Below are 22623 nucleotides of genomic sequence, written 5' to 3'. Positions count from 1 at the left end.
TATATCAAAATTAAACTTTGAGCTCGAATAACTTTTGAACCAATAAACTTAGCAAGAAATCATTAGAGATCTTTTTTGTATAGCGGTAAATTCTCTGTAAAAATGTGTATGTTTCATTATTTTAGAATTAGCTGTCCCCAAGTTATAAAATTTTGAAGAACGAAAGAAATTTTTTCCATGTTATTTCCATAAGAAAGTTTGGTTGGAATGCCGACTATCTTAGAGTTAATATTAAGAGCTCAAATTTTGAGGGAATTTTTTTTTATCCATTTGGAAGCATTCGAGCCCCTTGGAGCAAAGAAATTCGAAATCATCCCTGCTAAGGACCACCCTACTATATATATATATATATATATATATATATATATTTTTTTTTTTTTATTTACTGGGTGTAAATTAATTAATTGTATTTTTTCAGGTGACAAGTTATTACCAAGTATTAAATATACAATGTCAGAGTCGGCATTAAATGACTACACATGGCAAATGAATTTAACGATACATAATTTAGATAAAAAAGATTTTGGTGGGTATGCATGTGCATCTGTGAATGCACTGGGGCGTGCTGAGGCGTCAGTGCGATTGCAAGGTAACGATAAATTAATCTATTCCCTTGAGGCTATTAGTAAGTTAAGAGTCAATTAGTGAGTGAGTGAGTGAGTGAGTAAGTAAGTGAATGGATGCAGTGATAGGTGTTGAATTGGTGGCAAATGAAAAAGAGAAAGAGTCGGAGAGGGAGTGGGAGAAACGGGGTTGAGGATAATGCAACAGTATAGGTAGATGAAAGTGGGTGGGTTGTTGATATTAGTGAATGAGAGTTGAGAGTATATAGATATTGTAGAGGTACTCTCAGGTAGCAACAGGTGAAGAGCATATATATATATATATATATTCATGAAGTTGCTAATTTTAAATGGACATTTTCTGACAGGTTGTAAAAAAATATTAAACGAAGTTTTATAAGTGTATGAATTATTTAAGATCTTGAATACGGTATCGTGAATTTGTTAGTGCTGAAAGTACGTGTGGCAATTGATGCAAACTTTTTTTAAATTTTATTTTTGTTTATTATTTCTTAATTTTTAATGGTAAAATAAATATTTTTATACTTTATGAAATGTTTTATAATCTATTTTTCTTTTTTAAATTTAATTAAAAATTTTTACGAGTTAAAAACCACTCTTTCTATTTATTTTAAAATTTCCCGTAACTCATAAAATTCATCAGAATTTTTATTTTGATTTTATTTATTAGATCAAGAAATTTATGATACCTGTTTTTAAATCCTCATAGATTTTTTATCAAATTTCTCATTACTTTAAAAGTGTCCTTGAATGTCTTTATCATCGATTTTATTTTCCACATCAATAAAAATTTATTATAATAGCTACACGCAGAGAATTTTTGAGTAAAAATTACCCATAAAGTTTGGTACTGTGAGGACATCTAGTCAGTAACTAAATTTTACTATGTCGGTAGTAGAAATTGCACCTCGTTTACATCCCAGAGAGGAAAGTACGACGGGCCCGGGCTTGACCCAAGTATGTAGAACCTTCGGCTAAACTTGTAAACCAGTCTTGGTAGAAGCCTGGAATGATAACACAGGGCCAGTCCTGGTTGTTAGTCCTGGCCCATGCTTCGTTGCCAGTCCTGGTCCATGCTTCGTTGCCAAAACTGGCCCATACATCAACGAAACAAATAAATTTGATTTAAAAAAAATTTTATTATTATTAACCTCGTAATGATTCATGACCATTAACGTTTAAACTATCTAAGGGAGGTAAATGATGTGATAAAAACCAGATAAAAATTCTGCTGAGCTCTGGGGGCGAACTGCCGTCCTTTTGATTGCTGGGTCTAAACATTAGCTACTGGACGAACCTACTAATGTTGAACTGATATTTTTACATGATCTACTTATGAAACCATAGGTGTAGCCAAACTTGGGTAATCCTATCTTGGTCCAAGTAGGGCTTGCTACTGAATGGTCAAGAGAGCGGAAGCCTGGATCACCATTGAATGGCCAATGCTAGGTTACCCAATCTTGGCCCAAGCTCGGGTCATCATTGTAACGGCCAAGGCTACACGGAAAGAATTTTCGTATGAATATTGTCATGTTATTTATTCTAAAAATTGCTCTAAATTGAGTAATCTTAGGCCATTACTTCGTTTTGCACAGCGGGACGAAAGTTGACGCTTTCCACCCGGAGGCGAGAAAAATTAATTCCATAGATAAGAAAATTTATTCGAGTCAGAAGCAGTTTTTCATCATAAAATTAATAGGTCTAAAAGAATGGCATATTGGGCAGTAAAAATTAATCACATGGAGTAAAAATGAATAGATTAAGATGAGATATTCACAGTAATCGATTAAATATAAGACTTTTAAAAAATTACTCAATAATAGAGTTAAAAAATAGACTAGAAACGTTATTATTTAAACAAAAAATTTTAATTTAAAACAAAATATACCAATCTTTTGCAACGCAATGATTGGGATGGCCAGGATTAAGTGCCCAATTTCGAGCCTAGCATGGGCCAATATAGGTGTGCCAAAGCTAGTTTCCTCAGTGCTGGGCCAAGTAGGGCCCCGTCGTTCGAATCGAGCATCCCCTGCATGGAATGGTATTGAGTAAGGTAACTAGTCCAGTCTGTGACCACCTACCAGCGAAAGACCGGTATGCAGAAGAATAATCACAATAATTTTGAAATTTAATTAAAAGTTATTAATTACTTGTAAATGTAATCTTACATGACTTTATTACTATTAAATCACAACGAATTGAAATGATTTATAAAATTATTATTAAAAATAATTACAATTATAAAGACTATTGAAGAGTTCTTAGAGAAATATTGAGTTTTAACATAAAAGTTTGAAAAAAATCATTTTTAAAAACTATGTGTTTCAAAAGTAGTAATTGATTTTTTTATAAAACATTAAATTTATAATCATTTATATAAGTAAATTAATTAATAAAATTGACTTTGGATACGTGAAATCTACGTAAATATTTTGTTTTTATTAATTTTCTGGTGGTCATTCACTAGTGTACTTTATTACTGTACTAAGCCAGCAAATGACCGACAAGTCATTTATTAGCATGCCCGAAATTTATCAAGCCTAGTGAATGACCGTGTGTTCATTTTTATTCGTTATTTGATTTTATGGAATAAAAGCGGCCTTTAAATTTAAGCCAACTTTTTGTTTCGTATTTTTTTGAGCATTGAAAAAAAAAATATTTTCAAAATCGGTTCATATCTACCGAAATTATAATCTTGCACCTTGTTTTCATGCGCATCGACTTGAGTATTCAGGATTAAAAAGTATTTGATATATAATCAAAAATTTCTAATGCTGACCAAATCATTCTATATTATAACCGGTGACAGAAATTCAAGTATAATTTCAGCGTTAAAAATTATTAGGAATTAGTAAAAATGTTATATTCTGACGCTTTACAGTAGTAAGTATGACTTGACAAGATTAATCGTGAAATTTCAAAAATAATTCATATGATTTCGAAGTATTAAAAATGATCAAAAAATCAATCCTTAATCCTATCAAATGATTTTGTTTTATCAGAGTACTGAGTGTCAAAAAAAAAAATAAGACTATAGAAGAATAAGATTCAATTTATAAAATTAAATATTTTTTCGTTAATTTTGTCATTTGATTTATTAAACATTGTTTGTTGTTTGAATTTCAAAGATTATATATCTTTAACCAATTCAAAGATTAGTTAAAATAATTTGAAAGTGTTGAATAATTAAATAAAAAATTTACAAACATCAAAATTTGTTAACTATTTTAAATATGATAATTAAACAAGCGTAATTTAATAAGTATGATTTTATTTTATAGAGTTAAAATTGTTAATACGTTATTAATATACCTTACGAGTATTTTTTCGCATTCAAAATGATTATTTTTATAAAAATACAATAGCTAGTTTCATCTATTGGTACTATAACAGGGTAATTTTCAACCTTGCTAAATTTGGCCCCTTTATTAATTGATCTTAATAAGGGCGCCACTGGAAGATAAGACTCGGTCTTCCAGAACCGGAGATGTTAATTTTAGAAAATTCAGAGTCGTTGAATTTTACAAGAGTGAGGAAAGATGAGGAATTAAATTTATTACACAATATTTTAATTAATATAATTAACAATTTTATTTATCACAAAATAATTTTACCCACCGTGTTTTATTTCACTTATAATTATTTTATCAACTAACGGAGTCCACCGGACTTTATTGCATTGATTAATTAGTTCCCTGGACTTTATGGATTAAAATATTTAATTGGCCACTGGCCTGATCCCCTGGATCTATATGAAATTGAGTCCCCTGGACTTATACAATTTTGGCAACTTGCCTGATCCCCTGGATCTTAATAAAATTAGTCCCCTGGACTTTATTAATAATGGCCACCGGCCTGATCCCCTGGATCTATATTAAAACAAAATCGGCAACTTGTCAGATCCCCTGGATCTAATTATTTCAAAATAATTAATTAAAAATTCCCCTGGAATCATTTTATATCGCACACACACACGTTTTATTTAATCAATTTACGGTCCACTGGACTTAACTCACACGCACGCACACACAATTTAAATTTTCCTAACTACAAATTCTGATTTTAAGAGTTAATTTTAGTGACTATTAATTTGTTCTTTGTTTATAATCATTTACTTTAATTCACAAAATTTCCCAGTATTTAACATTTTTTCCATCAATTGATAGATTTTACTGACTCGAGCGACCGACGCTATCTCTCTCTACTTCGCGCGTCTCAGTCTATCTCTCTCTATTTCGTGTCTTTCTTCGCATTCAATTTTAATTTCTTTTAACAATTTACGGACATCAACTTATTACTCAAATTTAATTAATTAAAATCTCAATCTTTATCCTGATTTTCACAGCACTTAATTTTATCTTATTAAATACCGATTGATTTATTATATAACAATGATTTAATAACTATCATAATTTCTGGCCTCTTGCCGAGAAATTTTCCTCTTTAATGTATAATTAAAGATTAATAAATTCTGGCCTCGGTGCCGAGAATTAATTGACCAAGCACGTGGTTAATTTTTACTTAATTTCTTTACAATAAATTCTAGTTTCCCCCGCCGAGAATTTATTCTATCGAAGACGCTGGTTTATTAATACTTTCGATGGTTTTATACTCGATATTAATTAGTTTATTAATTCTAGCTTACCTGCCGAGAATTGATTTACGCACAGCACTACGATGTTAACACTCAACTTTGCACTAGGTCACTGGATGATACCATTGGCGTCTGCTAGCTTCCCTTGGTCTTTCCTTAGTTTTCGGTCTTCTGGATAAGGCTCACGGCAGATAGACGTCCGCTAGGCTTGTCGGCTTGACCGACTCTCCCCAATTTTGCTGCTGTCCTGTGGTTATATATTTTCAGCTCGGCCATTTTCGGCAACTTCCGGAAAATGACCTCCCCACTTAATTAATTTTGGGACAGAAGTCCGAGCTTCTTCAATTAGCGCACCCGGCGGGAAGTCGAAAAACTCTAACGGGTACTTATTTGGGGTTACGGCACGGGTAACTGACCAGCCGTGGAAAACCACGATTTTCCTTGATGATAAATTAAATTTTACCCCGTTACAGTACTGTGATTATAAGGATTCGTTGAATGAAATAATAAAATTTTAACAAAATACTAACGTCGATATTTTTTCCTAATTAAAATTATTAATTTGTCGATCGGATAAAATAAAAGTTTCTATGAAAATTAACTTCAAGTCAAAACTGAATATGTCGGTCATTTACTGGATTATGCCTGGTCATTCAATATATGAAAGCAGTCATTCACTGGGTCTTTACATTTTACGCTGATTATATGTAATTTTATAAAAACATAATGAAATAAATAAAAAATCATGATAGATATCAAAAGATGATTGATGTCACAATGAAATTATAATAGTTTGACTGAGTTTCAAAGTTAATTATTGTTTTTATTACACGGAAAGAAAATTATGGGAAGTATTCCTATGTATTATGGGAATAGTTCCCATAATGGTATGGGAATAGTTCCTATGCCAATATGGGAACAATTCCCATAATCTTGTGGGAACTATTGCCATATCATTATGGGAACCGTTCCCATAATGGTAAGGGAACTTTTCCCATACTATTATGGGAATGGTTCCCATATTGGTATAGGAACTATTCCTACAATATTTTGGGAACTATTTCCATAATTTTATGGGAACCATTCCTATTATATCATAAAATTTTTTTTTCGCAAAATAGTGTAGAAATTTCCCTCGTGATATGGAAAGATTCAAATGAAGCTTTTTTGAAAGTTCGAGATTTTGTCCAAATTTGAGATTTTATGGAAATTTAAATTTTTATTTCCAAAATTTGAATTTTTTTAAATGTTCTGTGCTGACCAAAAATTTCTGTTAATAATTGCTACGTTTTTTGCCAAAAACGAATTTTTTTTTAAACAGGGGTACTGCTACCTGGGTCGTCCTTAATTTTCTTTTTTAAGGGCGCCACTGGAAGGATTAAACGGTCTTTCAGAACCGGTTCTTAATACTCAGGGTCAGTGTAAAATTTAATTGTAAGAGTAGGAAAAGAAAGGATAATTTTATAAATAACTTAGATTAATTTATTATAAAAATATTCACTTTTATTTATTTTACAAACCTTGTAAATAAAACCTTATAATTTTCATAAACCTTATAAACTTTTGACCTTTATACCTTATAACCTTAGACCTTATAACTTTTAGACCTTATAACAATTACCAATTACCTTTGGCGATTAAAATTACTTAGACTACATAGCCACTACCTTGGCATCGCGCGCACACACACACTCACTCGATCAAAACTATTGCCAACTACCTTTGGACTTACAAATTAAAATATCGGTTACCTCCCGAATTAATTATTAATTACAATATTTTTTATTAAAATTGATCTACTTGATCAGCACACACATACACTCACTCGAGTCCCCGGAATTTATACACACACTCTGAATTTTAAAATGGCTGTTTCCGCCACGCACTTTAATAAATTAATTAATTAAAATTTTGGAAAATTTATTATTATTATTAATTAATTAATTTTAATTTGACTCCTTTTCAACAACTAAACATTTATTATTAAATTTAACCACGATCCGAAATCACGAGACTTAATGTTTGGAATTTTGGTCAGTAAAATTTCTTAAAATGTACCCGAAACTCGCTTCACTCAAGTTCCGCCATCTTTACTCGCGGCCACTCGACTTCTTACTTTACGGTTTTTACTTTTCTTTATTTTTATTTTATTCTCAGTGATGTAATTAATGATGATTTATTAATTATTAATTTTGTTTAATTTAATTATTCCAATTTATACTTAATTTATTACAACGCGGACTAGAACATGAAAATTTCTAGCTTGTGTCATCCACAATCGGCCTAGAAATTTCTACGACGCATATAATTCCGGCAATGGCCTGGAATTATAAGACGCCCTGGACCCGGCAATTGGGCCTGGATCCGGTTAGACAACCGTCTGGCTTAATTTTACTTTAATAAATTTTATGACTAATTATTACGGGCCTAGACGCGGATTGCCCCGACGAACGACTAAGTATTTATTAAATTAATATTCTGGCTTCGGCCTAGAATAATTAATTTAATTTATACCTGATTCTTTTTTTTTGATGCGGCTCCTCTTTGTTTTCACCATCTCCTCAGATTCCTTGTTTGTCGTCACGTTCGTCGCGTCCGGTTTCTTGTCTCATCGTCGTATCCTCCTGTTCTCGTACCCTCTCGTTGTTTTCCTTTTTGCTGGCTCCTTCACCAGTTTTTCCAAATAATTAAAATAATTTTATCAAGGATACCGGCAATTGGCCTGTTATCAATAATAATCATATATATAATCGCTTGGTTCCACAATTAGAAGCCAAGTCTACAAATTATTAATTACCTGTTTTGCTTAAGCGTCTCGATCTTCGGGCGGCTCGTCTGGTTGTGTGTCTCGGCCTAGGTTCACCCTGCACTTATAATTGTGCACCCACTGGCCCGAATTCGGCAACTTCCGGAAAACTTAAACATTCGTACTTACTACTAAGTGGGAATGACAGACAAGCCCCTACGATTTTCGCTCGGGACGACAGTCACACTCTACCCCGGATAACCCTGGGGCAGTAATAGATTATATCGACCGTGCGCATGATAGAAAATCATGGCAACTGAGCGCGGAAAATTTAAAATTCTTTTGTTTCTATGTTTAATAATATTTCTGTGTATTGTAGAAGTGATTTCCACACTTTTCTTTAAATTAATATTTTCATAATAGTATAGGAACCATTCCCAAAAAATTATAGGGATGGTTTCTATAATAGTATAAGAACTATTCCCATAATATTATGGAAATGATTCCCATAACATTATAGGAATGGTTCCTATAACGTTAGGCGAATGGTTCATATAATTTATAGGAATGGTTCGTATAATTTATAGGAATCGTTCCTATAATTTATAGAAATCGTTCCTATATATTATGGGAATGATTCCCATAATTTATAGGAATTGTTCCTATAATTTATAGAAATCGTTCCTATATATTATGGGAATGATTCCCATAATATTATAGGAACCATTCCTATAATTATAGGAACCATTCCTATAATGGTATGGGTATCATTCCTATAATTATAGGAACTATTCTTATAATTATGGGTAACATCCCTATAATTATAGGAACTGCTCCCATAATTTATGGTCATCATTCCTATACTGGTATAGGATGAAATTTCACAAAATAATGGGAACCATTCCCATAATTTTCTTTCCGTGTAGTCGAAATATCTGCCACTACAACGAATCGGTCATTTATTGAGCAGTTTACCCTAGTATATTTTACAATGAGCATCGGGAAAATTTACATATTTAACAAATGTCTCACAGTATCAAACTTTTTGGGTAATTTTTATTAACAATTTCTCTGCGTGTACTACAATAACCCATAATTTAAAAAATTTTCCTTTAATATTTTGTTATCGATTTAATTTTTCAAATCAGTTAAATATTTACCGTAACTGCTTTGAAAGTTTCCCGTAACTTTTACCAAATTCCCCATAATTTCATAGAATTCGTCAGAATTTTAAAAATTGGCTCTAATGTTTCTATCATCGATTTTATTTTCTACATTAATATAAATGTCCCATGAATTTTTTTTTCAAATTCCTATAATTTAAAAAGTTTTAGATAGCTCGAATGCAATTCACCATAACATTTCATCTTGGTCAATGAAATTATTACATTGAAAAAAAAAAAAAATTCATCATCTTTATTTTTTAAATTTGCAATAAATTTTATAAAACCCATATATTTTTATTGAATTACTTATAATAAGAAACCGTTCTATATCTCGCATAAAATTCCCCATAATAAAAAAAATGTTTCATAACTCTAAAAAAGTTCCCCTTCATATTCTATTTAATTAAGTTAAATTATCTCATTTACAAAAAAAAAGAAAAAACAATAATTGTTGAATATTTATTTGAAATATTTACTATAAAATTTTTCTTATCCTATTACAGAATTAGAATTAGCAACAGAAACAACACCAGGTCCTATTTCACGCAATACCGACGCAAAAGTACGTAAAAAAATCAACAGTAAACAAAAATCAAATCGTCGCCCCAATAACATTCACGACGACTGGGACAATAATAATTTAAGCAGTAATAATAATAATAACAACAACAACAATAATAATAATAATAATAATGATAATAATAATAACGACGAGTATGGTACAACGCAGATAATGGGAGGTAATACTCAAGTACATCGTACAGAACGACCATTAATTTCACCATCACTGTCACCTCCATGGGTGATACTTGTTAGTCATACGCAAAAATTATCCTCTTGTATATCTATTACTTTATTATTCCTTTTTTTAGTCTTCGTAGTTCATTAAATATTTTCCTAATAACAGCTTATTTTATTATTTATTATCAATAAATATAAATTGTAATAACGACGATAATAACTATTACATAGATAATCAAATACTTATTTATTTGTATTGATACTTAAATTTTAATAATCACAAATAGTTTGTTATGTAAATAAATAATATATACTATTATTATTATTATAGAAAATAATAATTAATAGTAATGGTAATTAAATAATTAATTGGACAACAATTATTGATGCGGAACTTTGTAATTGGTATAATATTCATGATAATTAAAGGGTTGCATAGTGCAATACTGAAGCATATATATATATATATATATATATATATATATATATATATATATATATATATATATAAATATGTATATGTATATGGGAATGCGGGTAATATGATATTAATATTGAATAGTCTTTATAAATTTAGCATCACAGACTCTGTATGTTAAATTGATATTATTTATAGACTTTAGTCAAACCAGAGATAAATTATTTATTTGTTTATTATATTTTGTTTGAATATTCGATGCTTACAGATTTCAAATTATGTATCGATATATAATCTAAAAATATCATTTTATTAAATGAATAAACAGAAAAATGAGAAAAAAATAAATCATTAAAATTTTTTTGAGCGAGAGAAATTCTTGGGCAAACTCAATAAATTCATATTTTGAGGCAAAAATTTTCAGGAGATCATTTATTTTAGGAGTAATATCATTTGCAGAAATAGAAGAAAGTTTGAGAAAAATAAAAAAGTCGTTTGTTTTTTATCATACGCTTATTTTTGAAAGAGAAAGAGAAAGTAAAAAAATCATAAATTTATTTACAGCCACTCTGATATACATATTAGGGTGTTTCAAAAAAACAAACAATTTTTTTTTTAAGGTCTACAAAAATTGAAAGTATAACTAAAAATAAAAATTTTGGCACCAATCCGGGCTCTTAATAATGATATTAAGGTTTGCCTCAATCCATTTTTCTATTTTCAATTTAAATAATACGGGAAAAAAAAATTTTTTTTTTTTTAGAATTTTCTAGTTCCTAAACTAATCAACGGATTTTTATGCACAATATATTTTTTTGTAGGAAATAGAACGCTCTACAAAAAAAGTATCTTATCATTTTTTGATAAATACCACTGTTCACAAGTTATTTAAGCCTTAAGTCAAATTTATAGTAAATTTTGAGATTTTTTTACTTTTCCGGCGAAACTATCAGTCTTATCAAAAAATGTCATGAAAACTTTTTGTAGATAATTTCATTCCTTACAAATTATTACGAATAAAGTTTTACGAAATTTCGCATTGTTTACAAGTTATTCTCATTTCAATGTTAAGCTCTTAAAAAAATAGATTTTTGATTGATTTTAAGAGCTTAACATTGAAATGAGAATAACTTGTGAACAATGCGAAATTTCGTAAGACTTCATTCATAATAATTTGTAAGGAATGAAATTATCTACAAAAATGTTTTTATGACATTTTTTGATAAGACTGATAGTTTCGCCGGAAAAGTAAAAAAATCTCAAAATTTACTATAAATTTGACTTAAGGCTTAAATAACTTTCGAACAGTGGGATTTATTGTTAGTAAAATGAGGAGGTAGGCGTCGATACGTGAGTAATAAAAGAGAACACGTCTACACTAGACAGTTTATTGAACAGAACTGAATTAATAATTACACTAGGAATATAATATTTGTATGTAATGTATGATGTGTACTACATTGTGTGTATAATAGGTGTAAGTGCACGGAAAGAAAAATATCGCCAAATTAAGTATACGTATCGCTATTCTGGCTATACGCTGTATAGTCATCTTACTTAACACGATACGCCGTATAGCCAATTCAGCTATACAGAGTATCCTTACAGTGGCGATCCGTATACTTATTGTAGGCATTTCATGAATCGTTGACATGACTATTGCGCAAACTCTGTATTTAGGCATCCGACAACCGAGAACGATGATACGTATAGCCAATTCAGCTATACGGATCCTTACGCTGGCGATACAGATACCTATATTAACGAAACTACATATCGTTACAAAGGCTATTCGTCGTATTGTTAAATTAAATAAACGAATACTTATCCTCACCTAAATACGTACCTTTATTTTAACGATACTGTAGATTATTAAATTAATATGAGAATATTCCTAAATTAAGTATTGGTAGGGAGCGCGACGAAAGCGACATCTGATGGTTACAAAAAATCATGCTCGAGAATTGTCAGAGATATATAAAATAAGTATAAAAAATCCAAAATCATTATTAAAACACAATATAAAAATTTATAAAGATATAAATAAAAAAGTGCAATTGTATTTTTGATAGAGAAAATTAAAATTACACATATTTCCATAAAGAAAATAAGTATACAAAATTTTAATAAATATCAAATACTATTATTTCAGAATAGAATAAGGTTAACCAATAGAATCAAAACAAATAATACATGACAGCTATCCCGTGTAAAAAAATTGTTGAAAAAAGAATAAAAAAGTGTTGACTATTCTAAACATGAAAACGTGACACAACGATGAACTTTTTTCAAACGATTTTCAAACCTCTGACAATACACAGAAAATAACAATTGACTTAATACTACAAATGAACATTTTTCAGTGCAAAATACGTTCAGAAAAAATTAATTTTGAACTATTTCAAAACGTTTTTCGTTTTAGCATATTTTGATAATACAAGGATATTTATTGATTTTTCTCTTGAATTTTCAAAAGTTTAAAAAACGTTCAAAAATAGTTCGTCGTTGTGTCACGTTTTGAAGTTTACAATAGTCAACACTTTTTTAACCTGTTTTTAACAATTTTTTTGTACACGGAATAATAATTAACGTTAAAAAAATAGTAGAATATTAATTCGAGTATTTAACAAAATTGAAGTGAATAATTTTATTTTTATTCATGATAATTTGTTCGTAAATCGTAACTGAGACAGTACTAACGTGTGTTATTTTTTTTTTAATAATTTTTAGGCAATGATGAACATCATTATCCAAACCGGATTCGACTCAATAAATTACGACATATTGTTTTTTCTGCAATTTCTGTAATTTACAACACAACAACTATCATGATTTATTTTTATCTTTAACTTTCACGTGTTTGTGTTCAACAAGAGCATGATTCTACGAAATAGTGTCCACAGCGAGCGCTGCAATCGATTCAGTTGTCCCCACCATATACTAGACTCCCTGCCAATACGAATCGTTATTCTGACGATACGGCATTTGAGGATACATTAGATAGTCATTCTGGCGATATTTTTCTCTCCGTGTGTAAGTGTGTACGAATGTATGTGTAGAAGAGTAAATATATAAGTGCGGATAAGTATCAACGTTGTCCTATGTCCAACATTTATCAAAAAATGATAAGAGACTTTTTTTGTAGAGCGTTCAATTTCCTACAAAAAAATTTATTGTGCATAAAAATCCGTTGATTAGTTTGGGAACTAGAAAATTCTAAAAAAAAAAAAATATTATTATATTTAGAAAAATAAAAAAATAGAAAAATGTATTGAGGCAAACCTTAATATCATTTTCAAGAGCCCGGATTGGTGCCAAAATTTTTATTTTTAGTTATACTTTCAATTTTTGCACGACATAAAAAAATAAAATTGTTTTTTTGAAACACCCTAATATATATATATGTATATTAGGCTGAATCCAAAAAATCGACTTGATTTATTTTTAAAAAGTACTCTGAACATTTTGTTTAGAATATCGAAAAAAATGACCCGGTTAAAACGACAGCTGTTAATTTTAATATTAAGTGGTGCCTCATCGCGATTTTCTATTTCTCATTTGATTAACGTGGGAAAATTTTTAACTTCCCACTAAGAAAATTGTAAATTTCCTAAAATTCGGGAAGTTATTGTTTTCAGCTCGAATTTCAAGAATCGAGTTTTCATCGAATGTCGGCGTTTTGAAGAAGCTATTCTTACCATTTTCAGAATAATCTCCGTGCGTGCGCGTGTGTGTGGGTGGGGGGGGTGTAAACTCTTCATATCTTTTCAATAAATTGACCGATTGAGATGGTTGAGGCAGCAATCAAAAGTGTTTGTTGGCCGTCAACTTTCCTACAAATTTCAAACCGATCGATCCAATGGACTCCAAGATATACAAGAAATACAAAAGAAAAAATTTTTGTTTTAGTTTTTTGAAACTTTTTCAGAAATAGCTCGATCGATCGATTCCAAAGTCTAATCAGCTCTAGAACTCAAGAAAAGGCGTCGATTGTTGCCTCAACCATCTCAATCGGTTTATTCGTTCGAGAGATATCGATCGAGAAAGAAATGGTGAAAAACAGTTTTTTCCGATTATCTCCCAGGTCAAAAATAAAACTTGATTCAGGCTCGCTTCAGCTTATTTTCTCTTAATTGCGACTTGATTTAGACTTTTTCGCCTTATAATTTAAGTCGAAACCAAGACAATTTCGCTTGATCTTCAGTTTTTCGTCTTAAAATTTAAATCGAATAAGTCTAAACCAAGTCAATTTCGACTTAATTTAAACTTTTTCGTTTTAAATCGTGACTAAGTAAGAGAGTTAAGCCTAAACCAAGACGAAAATTCAATGTATTTCATATCTCCGCAAAAAAAGTCGAGTTTGTCTGGTGGAAAACGGCTCCAAATGTCGACTTGGTAAACCAAGTCTAAATCAAGTTTTAATTTTGACCCGAGCTTTAAAGTGACTTATCCGCTCAATTCCAAAATTTAGTCAGCTCTAAAACTTGATAAAACGCATCGATTGCCACCTCAACTGTCTCAATCGGTTAATTCGTTCGAGAGATATCGTTGAAGGAAAAATGGTCAAAAACGTTTTATTTCGAAAACAACGGCATTTAAAAGTATTTTCGAGCTCACAGAACTCGAAAACAGCGGGAAGTTTTGGGGCTGGCCCACAGGGTCAACCGATAGACAGATTTTTTTTTATTGTCTGAAATGTTATCACTCATTAGTGAATCAAATTATCGGAAAAATCAATGGATATTTTTGTTGGAAATTGAACGCTTCACAAAAAAGGTCTCCTATCATTTTTCGATAAATTTCATTTTCAAAAGTTATTCAAGGTCAAAGTTTGATTCATAGTAAATTTTACTACTATTCGACTATTTTGGCGAAGCTATCAGATTTATCGTAAAATATTATAAGACCTTCTTTGTAGAACATTTTATTTCCTGCAAATTATCTTTATCAAAGTTTCCGAAATTTTTAAAAGTCCTTTAGTTATTTGCTTTTGAAAGTAAGTATTTAAAACCAGCACAAATACGATTTCATGGAACAGACATTTAAAAGCAAATACTAAAAGAACTCACAAATTTCGGAAACTTTGATTAAGATAATTTGTAGGAAATAAAATGATCTACAAAAAAGGTTGAGTAGTAGTAAAATTTACTATGAATCAAACTTTGACATTGAATAACTTTTGAAAAATTAGATTTATCAAAAAATGATAAGAAATCTTTTTTGTAAAGCGTTCAATTTCCAACAAGAATGGCCATTAATTTTTCCATTACTTTAATTCACAAATGAGTGATAAAATTCCACACATTAAAAAAAAAAATTTTCCCATGTTAATCAAATGGGAAATAAAAAATCGCGATGAGGCACCTCTTAATATTAAAAATTAAGAGCTGCCGTTTTAACAGTCATTTTTTCGGTATCCTGAACAATATTTACAGAGTACTTTTTAAAAATAAAAATGGTCAATTTTTTTGTTACAGCCTAATACATATTTATTTACTAATAGTGTGTGCGTAATTGAAATTCCCAAAACATTTGAATTATTCGTAAATAATTGCAAATTTTTTCTTAGAATTTATTATATGTGAGTTAAGATTTAAGGTTCATAATTTGAACAGAATATTTGAATTTAAATTAAATAAATTCAGAAATTATAAGTCCTTTGAAAAGTAACGAATAATGCGAAAAATTATAATTATTCCATTCATTGTAATGCAAACACTATTCGCATATCCCTAATATATATATTGTTAAAAGGTCTTCCGAAAATAATTATTATATCATTGCCCGAGAAAAAAAAACTCATGAAATTTTCATTAAAATTTAACACCAAATTCAATATATTGAATTTTTATATTGCATAAATGGTTTATGATTATAATAATTACTATTAATACAGCAATTAAAAAAAATAGATTATAATTATTTAAAACTAAATTGAAAAACGTGTTTGGAAAATCCAAAAATGCACACCTCAAACGTTCATGCAATGTTTTGAGTAGTGAATTTATTTTTATTAATTACTGAACCACGTCTTTCTTTTCAAGCTAAAAAAAAGTTTTATCTGTTTAATTAACATAAAATATTTTTTGACAGTTCGATACTGGCAATTCTTATTTATCTACTGAGAAAAAAAGTTAAATATCTATAATAGAAAAAATAAAAAAGAAAAAGAAAACCAACCTCATTACGTTTAATTTTTAATTTACTTTAAATGTTCTGCTATAGATATCTATAGTTTTTGTCTCAGTTTAAAAATTTTTTTCCGCGAAAAAAATAGCCGCGCTTTCAGTTTGCACCATTAGGTGTCACATCGAAAGTAATCAATTCTCAACAGTACAAAAAAAAGTAGAAAAAAACGCTTACGAAGCGTGGAATCGAGATGTACTAAAAACTCTGTATATCTATTTGTGGAGAAAAAAAAGCGAATTCGTTATTAGTTGAAACCATCAATTTGGGTTATTATTTAATTATTAATGAACGTGATGATTGACAATAATGATATTCGAAAGGGTATCTAAGAATGAATATCTAAAGCTAATAAAAAAAAAATTAAAGTGATTCATCATTTTTTTAAAGAGATATGTGCTCACATACGCACAGACCAATTGACGTTCAAATAAATTTTTTTCATTTAACTTTTTTTTTTTTAACAGTCTAAATAACAAAACTTATAACTATGTCAGAATTATTCATTGGAATTTCTTTTTGCTATAAGTGTTTTTTTTATTAAGTGCTGAGCGATCCAAAAGTGATCCAAAAATAATAAAAAAAATCGGTCTATCAGTTGACCATACGGACCAGCCCCAAAACCCCGCTGTTTCAGAGCTCTTTGAGCTAGAAAATACCCTTTTATACCCTTGTTTTCGAAAAAAAACGTTTTTTACCATTTTTTTTTCCAGCGATAAATCTCGAAAGACTTGACCGATTGATACGGTTGAGGTGGCAATCAATGCGTTTTGTTGAGTTCTAGAGCTGATTAGATTTTGGAATTGATTTATCTAATCGTTTTTGAGGAATTTCAAAAAAACTAAAAAAAATTTTTTTTTTTCAATTCTTTCGACAACGGTTTCTTGAACGCATGAACCGATTTCGACGGTTGAGGTGGCATTCGACACGGCTTATAAAGTTTCAGAGTTGATTAGATTTGAGAATCAATTTATCGAGCACATAAACAGTTATCCAAAAAAAAAATCATTTCAAAAAAAATTTTATTTTTGGAATATCTCCGAACACACATTACCGATCAAGCTTAATTTCTCACAGCTTCTAGGAATTAACAAGTCGCGTTGAAAGCTACCTTGGAGATAAAAATCGGTTAATTCGTTCAAAAGTTATAGAATATTTACATACATACGTACGTACGTACATACACACATACACTCGGACATTATCTTGAAATTAGTCATAATAACTCCCTAGAACGTCGATACGTCAAGGTCTGTTGGAAATTCGGTTTTCGAAAATCTGACCGAAAACAATAACTTCCCGAATTTTTGAAAATTTTCAATTTTCTTAGCGGGAAGTTAAATAATATATTACACATCTAGGGAAGTAAAGTAAGAAATGTCTCAGATCACATATAATTGTTGGCCGAGGCAAAGCCGAGGTCAACAAACATATGATCTGAGGCTTTCTTATTTACTTCCCGTGGTGTGTATACTATTTTTCGGGTCGACGGAGGCGGAAAACGGCAACTTCGTTTTGCATAGCGGGACGAAAGTTGACGCTTTCCGCCCGGAGGCGAGAAAAATAAAAAAGTTTATTCTACTGCCGATTAACCCTGCCTAAGTAATGATACTTTCCCATTTTAGTACAATTAGAAAAATTTTATTACTCGCTTAAAAATAAGTGTACAGCAATGACTAATATATTATGCGCACGGGGCGGGAGGGGGGGAGGTGTCTTTATTCCCAATTAAAATACATTTAAAAAAATTTGTTTTTCCTATTTTGTAAATAACTATGTCAAAAAAAATTTTTTTTTATTTTTGGATTCAGCAATCTTATAAGAAATTAAATTCTCCACAAAAACGCTCTTTTGTGTCATACGCTTAAATTTGATAGAAAAGAAGTTATGGAGGTTGAAACTTTGGGAAAAAAAGTCGAATTTTTAGAATGTAAAAAGGAAAATTTTTTTTCGTTTTTTCTTTAATTCTACAAAATTCTATTGTAATTGAAATCGAAAATTAAGATTTCTTGTATTTATGTTCTTTAGGTTCATAATTCTTTAAAATAATATTAGACTACAAAATTTTTTCTAAATAATTAAATTTTTCTCAACTTTAGAGCTCAACTCTGTAACTCTCTTTCTAATATGAGCTCTATTAAAACGACTCTAAGGACCATTGTTATAGATAATTCAATTCTCTATGAGAACTTTAATTTCAAAATAATGAAAAAGAAAAATCCGACTAGTTAACGAATAAAAAACATAAATTGCTTCATCCTAAAAATTTCAAATCCCATAACTTTTTTTTTTATCAACTTTAAGCGTATGACAAAATAGACCTTTTTGTAGAAAATTTAATTTTCTACAAGATCGTTGAATTCAAAAATCTGAAAAAAATTTTTTACAAAATAGAAAAAAACGAATTTTTTTAATGTATTCTAAATGTGAAAGGAGACCCCCCCCCCCGTGAACCAGCTCAATTTTTGAGATACAGAGCTGAAATTTTGAGAGAATTTGTTTTTGTTTATTAAAGTAACTTTTGAAATTTATTTAGTTGAAAAAAAAAAATCAAAATTTTTCTGACACAGTCTAATATATATATAAAATTAGTGGAGATGATTGCGATGTTAACCTAAACTCAGTTTTAAAATTAGGTGACAATAAAGCTTCACGTTCGAGGTGTGCAAAGAAAAATGATAAATAATATTTGGACGTTTAAATTACTTAAAATGCTGTAAATAATCACAATGCATTATAAAATAATAACTATGTTATATAGTTACATAAAATATACAATTAACGTAATGATAGGTAAAATAATTAATAGAAATGATACTTAGAGGAAATTTCAATTTGCTTTAATTAATAGTATATTGTACAACTAGTGCGGTAAGTTGTCGATTGCCCACGAGAGCAAAGTTGAGCGCACAAACGAAGTGAGGTATGTATTGAACATACTTTTTTTTATTATTAATGCGATGTGAGTACTATTTTAGTGCTCGCTGTTTTATTCTCCAAGTAGCTTTTTGCTGATTCAACTGTTGCCGAGAGATTTTTGTGGGTTATACGATTATCTGCATGCGACAAGTAAATTTGCGTGCGATAAGTTTACTTGTCGCGCTCAAATTTACTTGTCGTACGTAGATAATCGTATAACGCACACAAATGTCGTGGAAACAGTTGAATGGGCAAACAGCTATTTGGCGAACAAAAGAGCGTACGCCAAGATAGCACTTATATCGCATGAATAATAAAAAATAAATTAATTAATGTTTCCAATTGTATGTACTGATAATTCGATGAGTAAATTAATTTCTTGTAGAAGATTCGAAGGGAGTAAAGACAATAATTATATATACATATAAATATATATATATATATATATATATATATATATATATATATATATATATATATCTATATAATTGAATGATATATTAATATATTATATAATGAAATAAGATAAAATTTTATCAATCTGTAAGTCTTAAGATGTAAGAAAAAAAAATAAAATGAAATTATTAGTTAATTTATCATCAATTAAATTGATCAATAATTATTTAGTTAAAAAAAAATGATTATCTATATGAATATGTATATCTTTATATTTATGCTTAAAAAAAATTAATGAAATGAAGAACAAAAATTTTTTTTGTCTATAAATAAATATACGACAACAAGACATATTGAATAGGACCACTATTATTATGTAAATAAATTAATAATAATCATGTAAATAAGTTTATAAACTTGATGAAAAAAATTTATCAAATATAGTTTTATATGTTTCGATTAATTTTATTGATTAAATCTAAGAATATATGCAACGAATCGCTTACAAAAAAAAGAATATTAATAATAATACATATCTTTACTTTTAAATTATTATTATAATTTTGTTTTATCTTAAATATATTTATTCGTTTTCCTTTTTTTGTTTCATGATAAAATGGACGGAATTCAAAATTTATGATATTTCAATGATACTTTGAAGTAAAGAAATTTAACAAGTCTTGAAAACCTGTAATTGTTTATATTTATGCAAAGGTTTTATGCTCTAAATATATAAATAAAAGAAATTGGCATATTACTCTCCGATTAAACAAAACAATTAACTTAATGATGAATATATATTATCTATATATTACTAACATTGAATCGTTTTGAATTTTTTTGAATCATTTATTTAATCAAGGATTTATATGTATATATATATACTTTTGTGTATAATGTAATATCTATTTAAAATCTAACGCAAGTCTTTTGACGTCAGTTGGAATGTGGTCACTTCTTTACACAGCACTTGTACAAGATTTAAATTACAAATTTTATTCAAAACTTACTAATCATGTTTTATTCACTAAAAGCACAATATATATATATACATATGTATATATATATATATATATATATATATATATATATATATATATATATATATATTAGGGTGTAAAAAAAAACAACAAAAATTTTTTTTTATGGCATCGAAAAATTAAAAGTATAACTAAAAAAAAAATTTTTGTCTTATTAACCGCGGGTTGAATTTTCGAGTAACATGCAGAGGGGGCAGACTATACGATTTCTGGCAATCTATAGTTTAGTTAACTTTCCTCGAACTAGTATTGAAAAGTAACTTCTCTCTCTCTATCTGTCTCTACATTCCTACACGACTACTGCAATACGCTATAGATGAGTCGAATTATTTTTTAATTCGACAAACGTCCGCTAGGTAGAACTTTCAAATTAACTAAACAGTAATTAAACATTTTTGACTGTTTCTCTCTCAAATTCAACTTCCGCCGTCGATATGACAAAAAATTTTATTTGATACTTTATGCTCAAAGGTAGGAACCCTAACAAACTTGAAGTGCAGACACGCGTTTGAGGCTATGGATACATTCTCATCAAGACCTCGTACTATATTCGGTCTCGCTAAGAATGCGCCCATAGCCTCAAACTCGTGACGTCACTTCAAGCCGTCAGAATCCCTACCGTTCCGCATACGTATCGAAAATAACTATTTTGTACCAATTCGGGCTCTTAATGGTGATATTAAGGTTTGCCTCCATTTTTCTATTTTCTATTTAAATAACACGGGAAAAAAATTTTTTTTTTTTTTTATAATTTTCTAGCTCACAAACCAATCAACGGATTTTTATGCCCACCAAATGTTTTTGTAGTAAATTGAACGCTCTACATAAAAAGTCTCTTATCATTTTAACAGTAAGATTTTATGATAAATCCCACTGTTCAAAAGTTATTTGAGCTTCAAGTCAAATTTATAATAAATTTTGAGATTGTTTTACTTTTCCGGCGAAAATATCAGTCTTATTAAAAAATGTCATAAAAACATTTTTGTAGATAATTTTATTCCTTACAAGTTATTACCAATATAGTTTTTCGAAATTCCGCATTGTTCACAAGTTATTTGCATTTCAATGTCAAGTTCTTAAAATCAATTAGAAATCTATTTTTTTTTTATTTATTTATTTCAATGGAAAATAGAAAAATGGAGGCAAATCTCAATATCACTATTACGAGCCCGAATTGGTACCAAAATTTTTTTTTTAAGTTATACTTTTAATTTTTGGATACCATAAAAAAAAAATTGTTGTTTTTTTTTAAAGACCCTAATATATATATACATTATTAAAACGATTTCTTACGTAACCCTAGTAGCAATCTTGATTAAGTCTCGTGCAAATCTTGAGCAAGTCAAGCAAAACTATGTCTCTATGGGGCGTTCCACGCCAAATCAGACGGTTTGAAAAATTTTGATTTTTGATTTCCACAATTTATTGATATTTCTTAGGACCCCTGAAAAGAGGCTTTCTAGAAAATTTTGAGATTTTTCGATTACTTGTTAAAAAAATATCAAGTTTTCAAAAAAATCACTCTTTTTGGGGTTTTTGTTTATAACGTTCTTAATAATGGTCCAAATCAAAGCTTTTTTTTAATTCTTGATTTTAAATGGCTCTTACTGACAAAAATACAAAATAAATATTCATAGTGAATTTGACTATGATTTTGGAGTTTGAAATTTTAAATCGTGTTTTTGAAAGTAAATGTAACTTTCGATTCTTTTGAAAATTTTTTTTGTTCACACTACTACCTTTTTAACTTTGAAGGTATTGAATTTAAGCAACGAGCAATCCCAAAAAAAACTCGATATTTTAAGCAATTCTGCAGCAACTATCACCTAAAAT

At 29.2% G+C, this 22623-nt stretch overlaps 1 protein-coding gene across 1 annotated transcript in view; it reads left to right on the top strand.

The window, feature by feature from the left end:
* Positions 1-9979, top strand: part of LOC103576995 (lachesin) — a 30654-nt gene extending 20675 nt beyond the window's left edge. The window contains exons 7-8 of the mRNA XM_053740036.1: positions 419-589; positions 9594-9979. Coding sequence (XP_053596011.1) covers positions 419-589; positions 9594-9979 — 557 coding nt within the window. The remainder of the gene's footprint in view (positions 1-418; positions 590-9593) is intronic.
* The last annotated feature ends 12644 nt before the right edge of the window (positions 9980-22623 follow it).

Source organism: Microplitis demolitor, chromosome 6 (genome assembly GCF_026212275.2).
Source record: "Microplitis demolitor isolate Queensland-Clemson2020A chromosome 6, iyMicDemo2.1a, whole genome shotgun sequence".
Classification (NCBI taxonomy): Eukaryota; Metazoa; Arthropoda; class Insecta; order Hymenoptera; family Braconidae; genus Microplitis; species Microplitis demolitor.
This window is presented reverse-complemented; position numbering and strand designations above follow the sequence as displayed.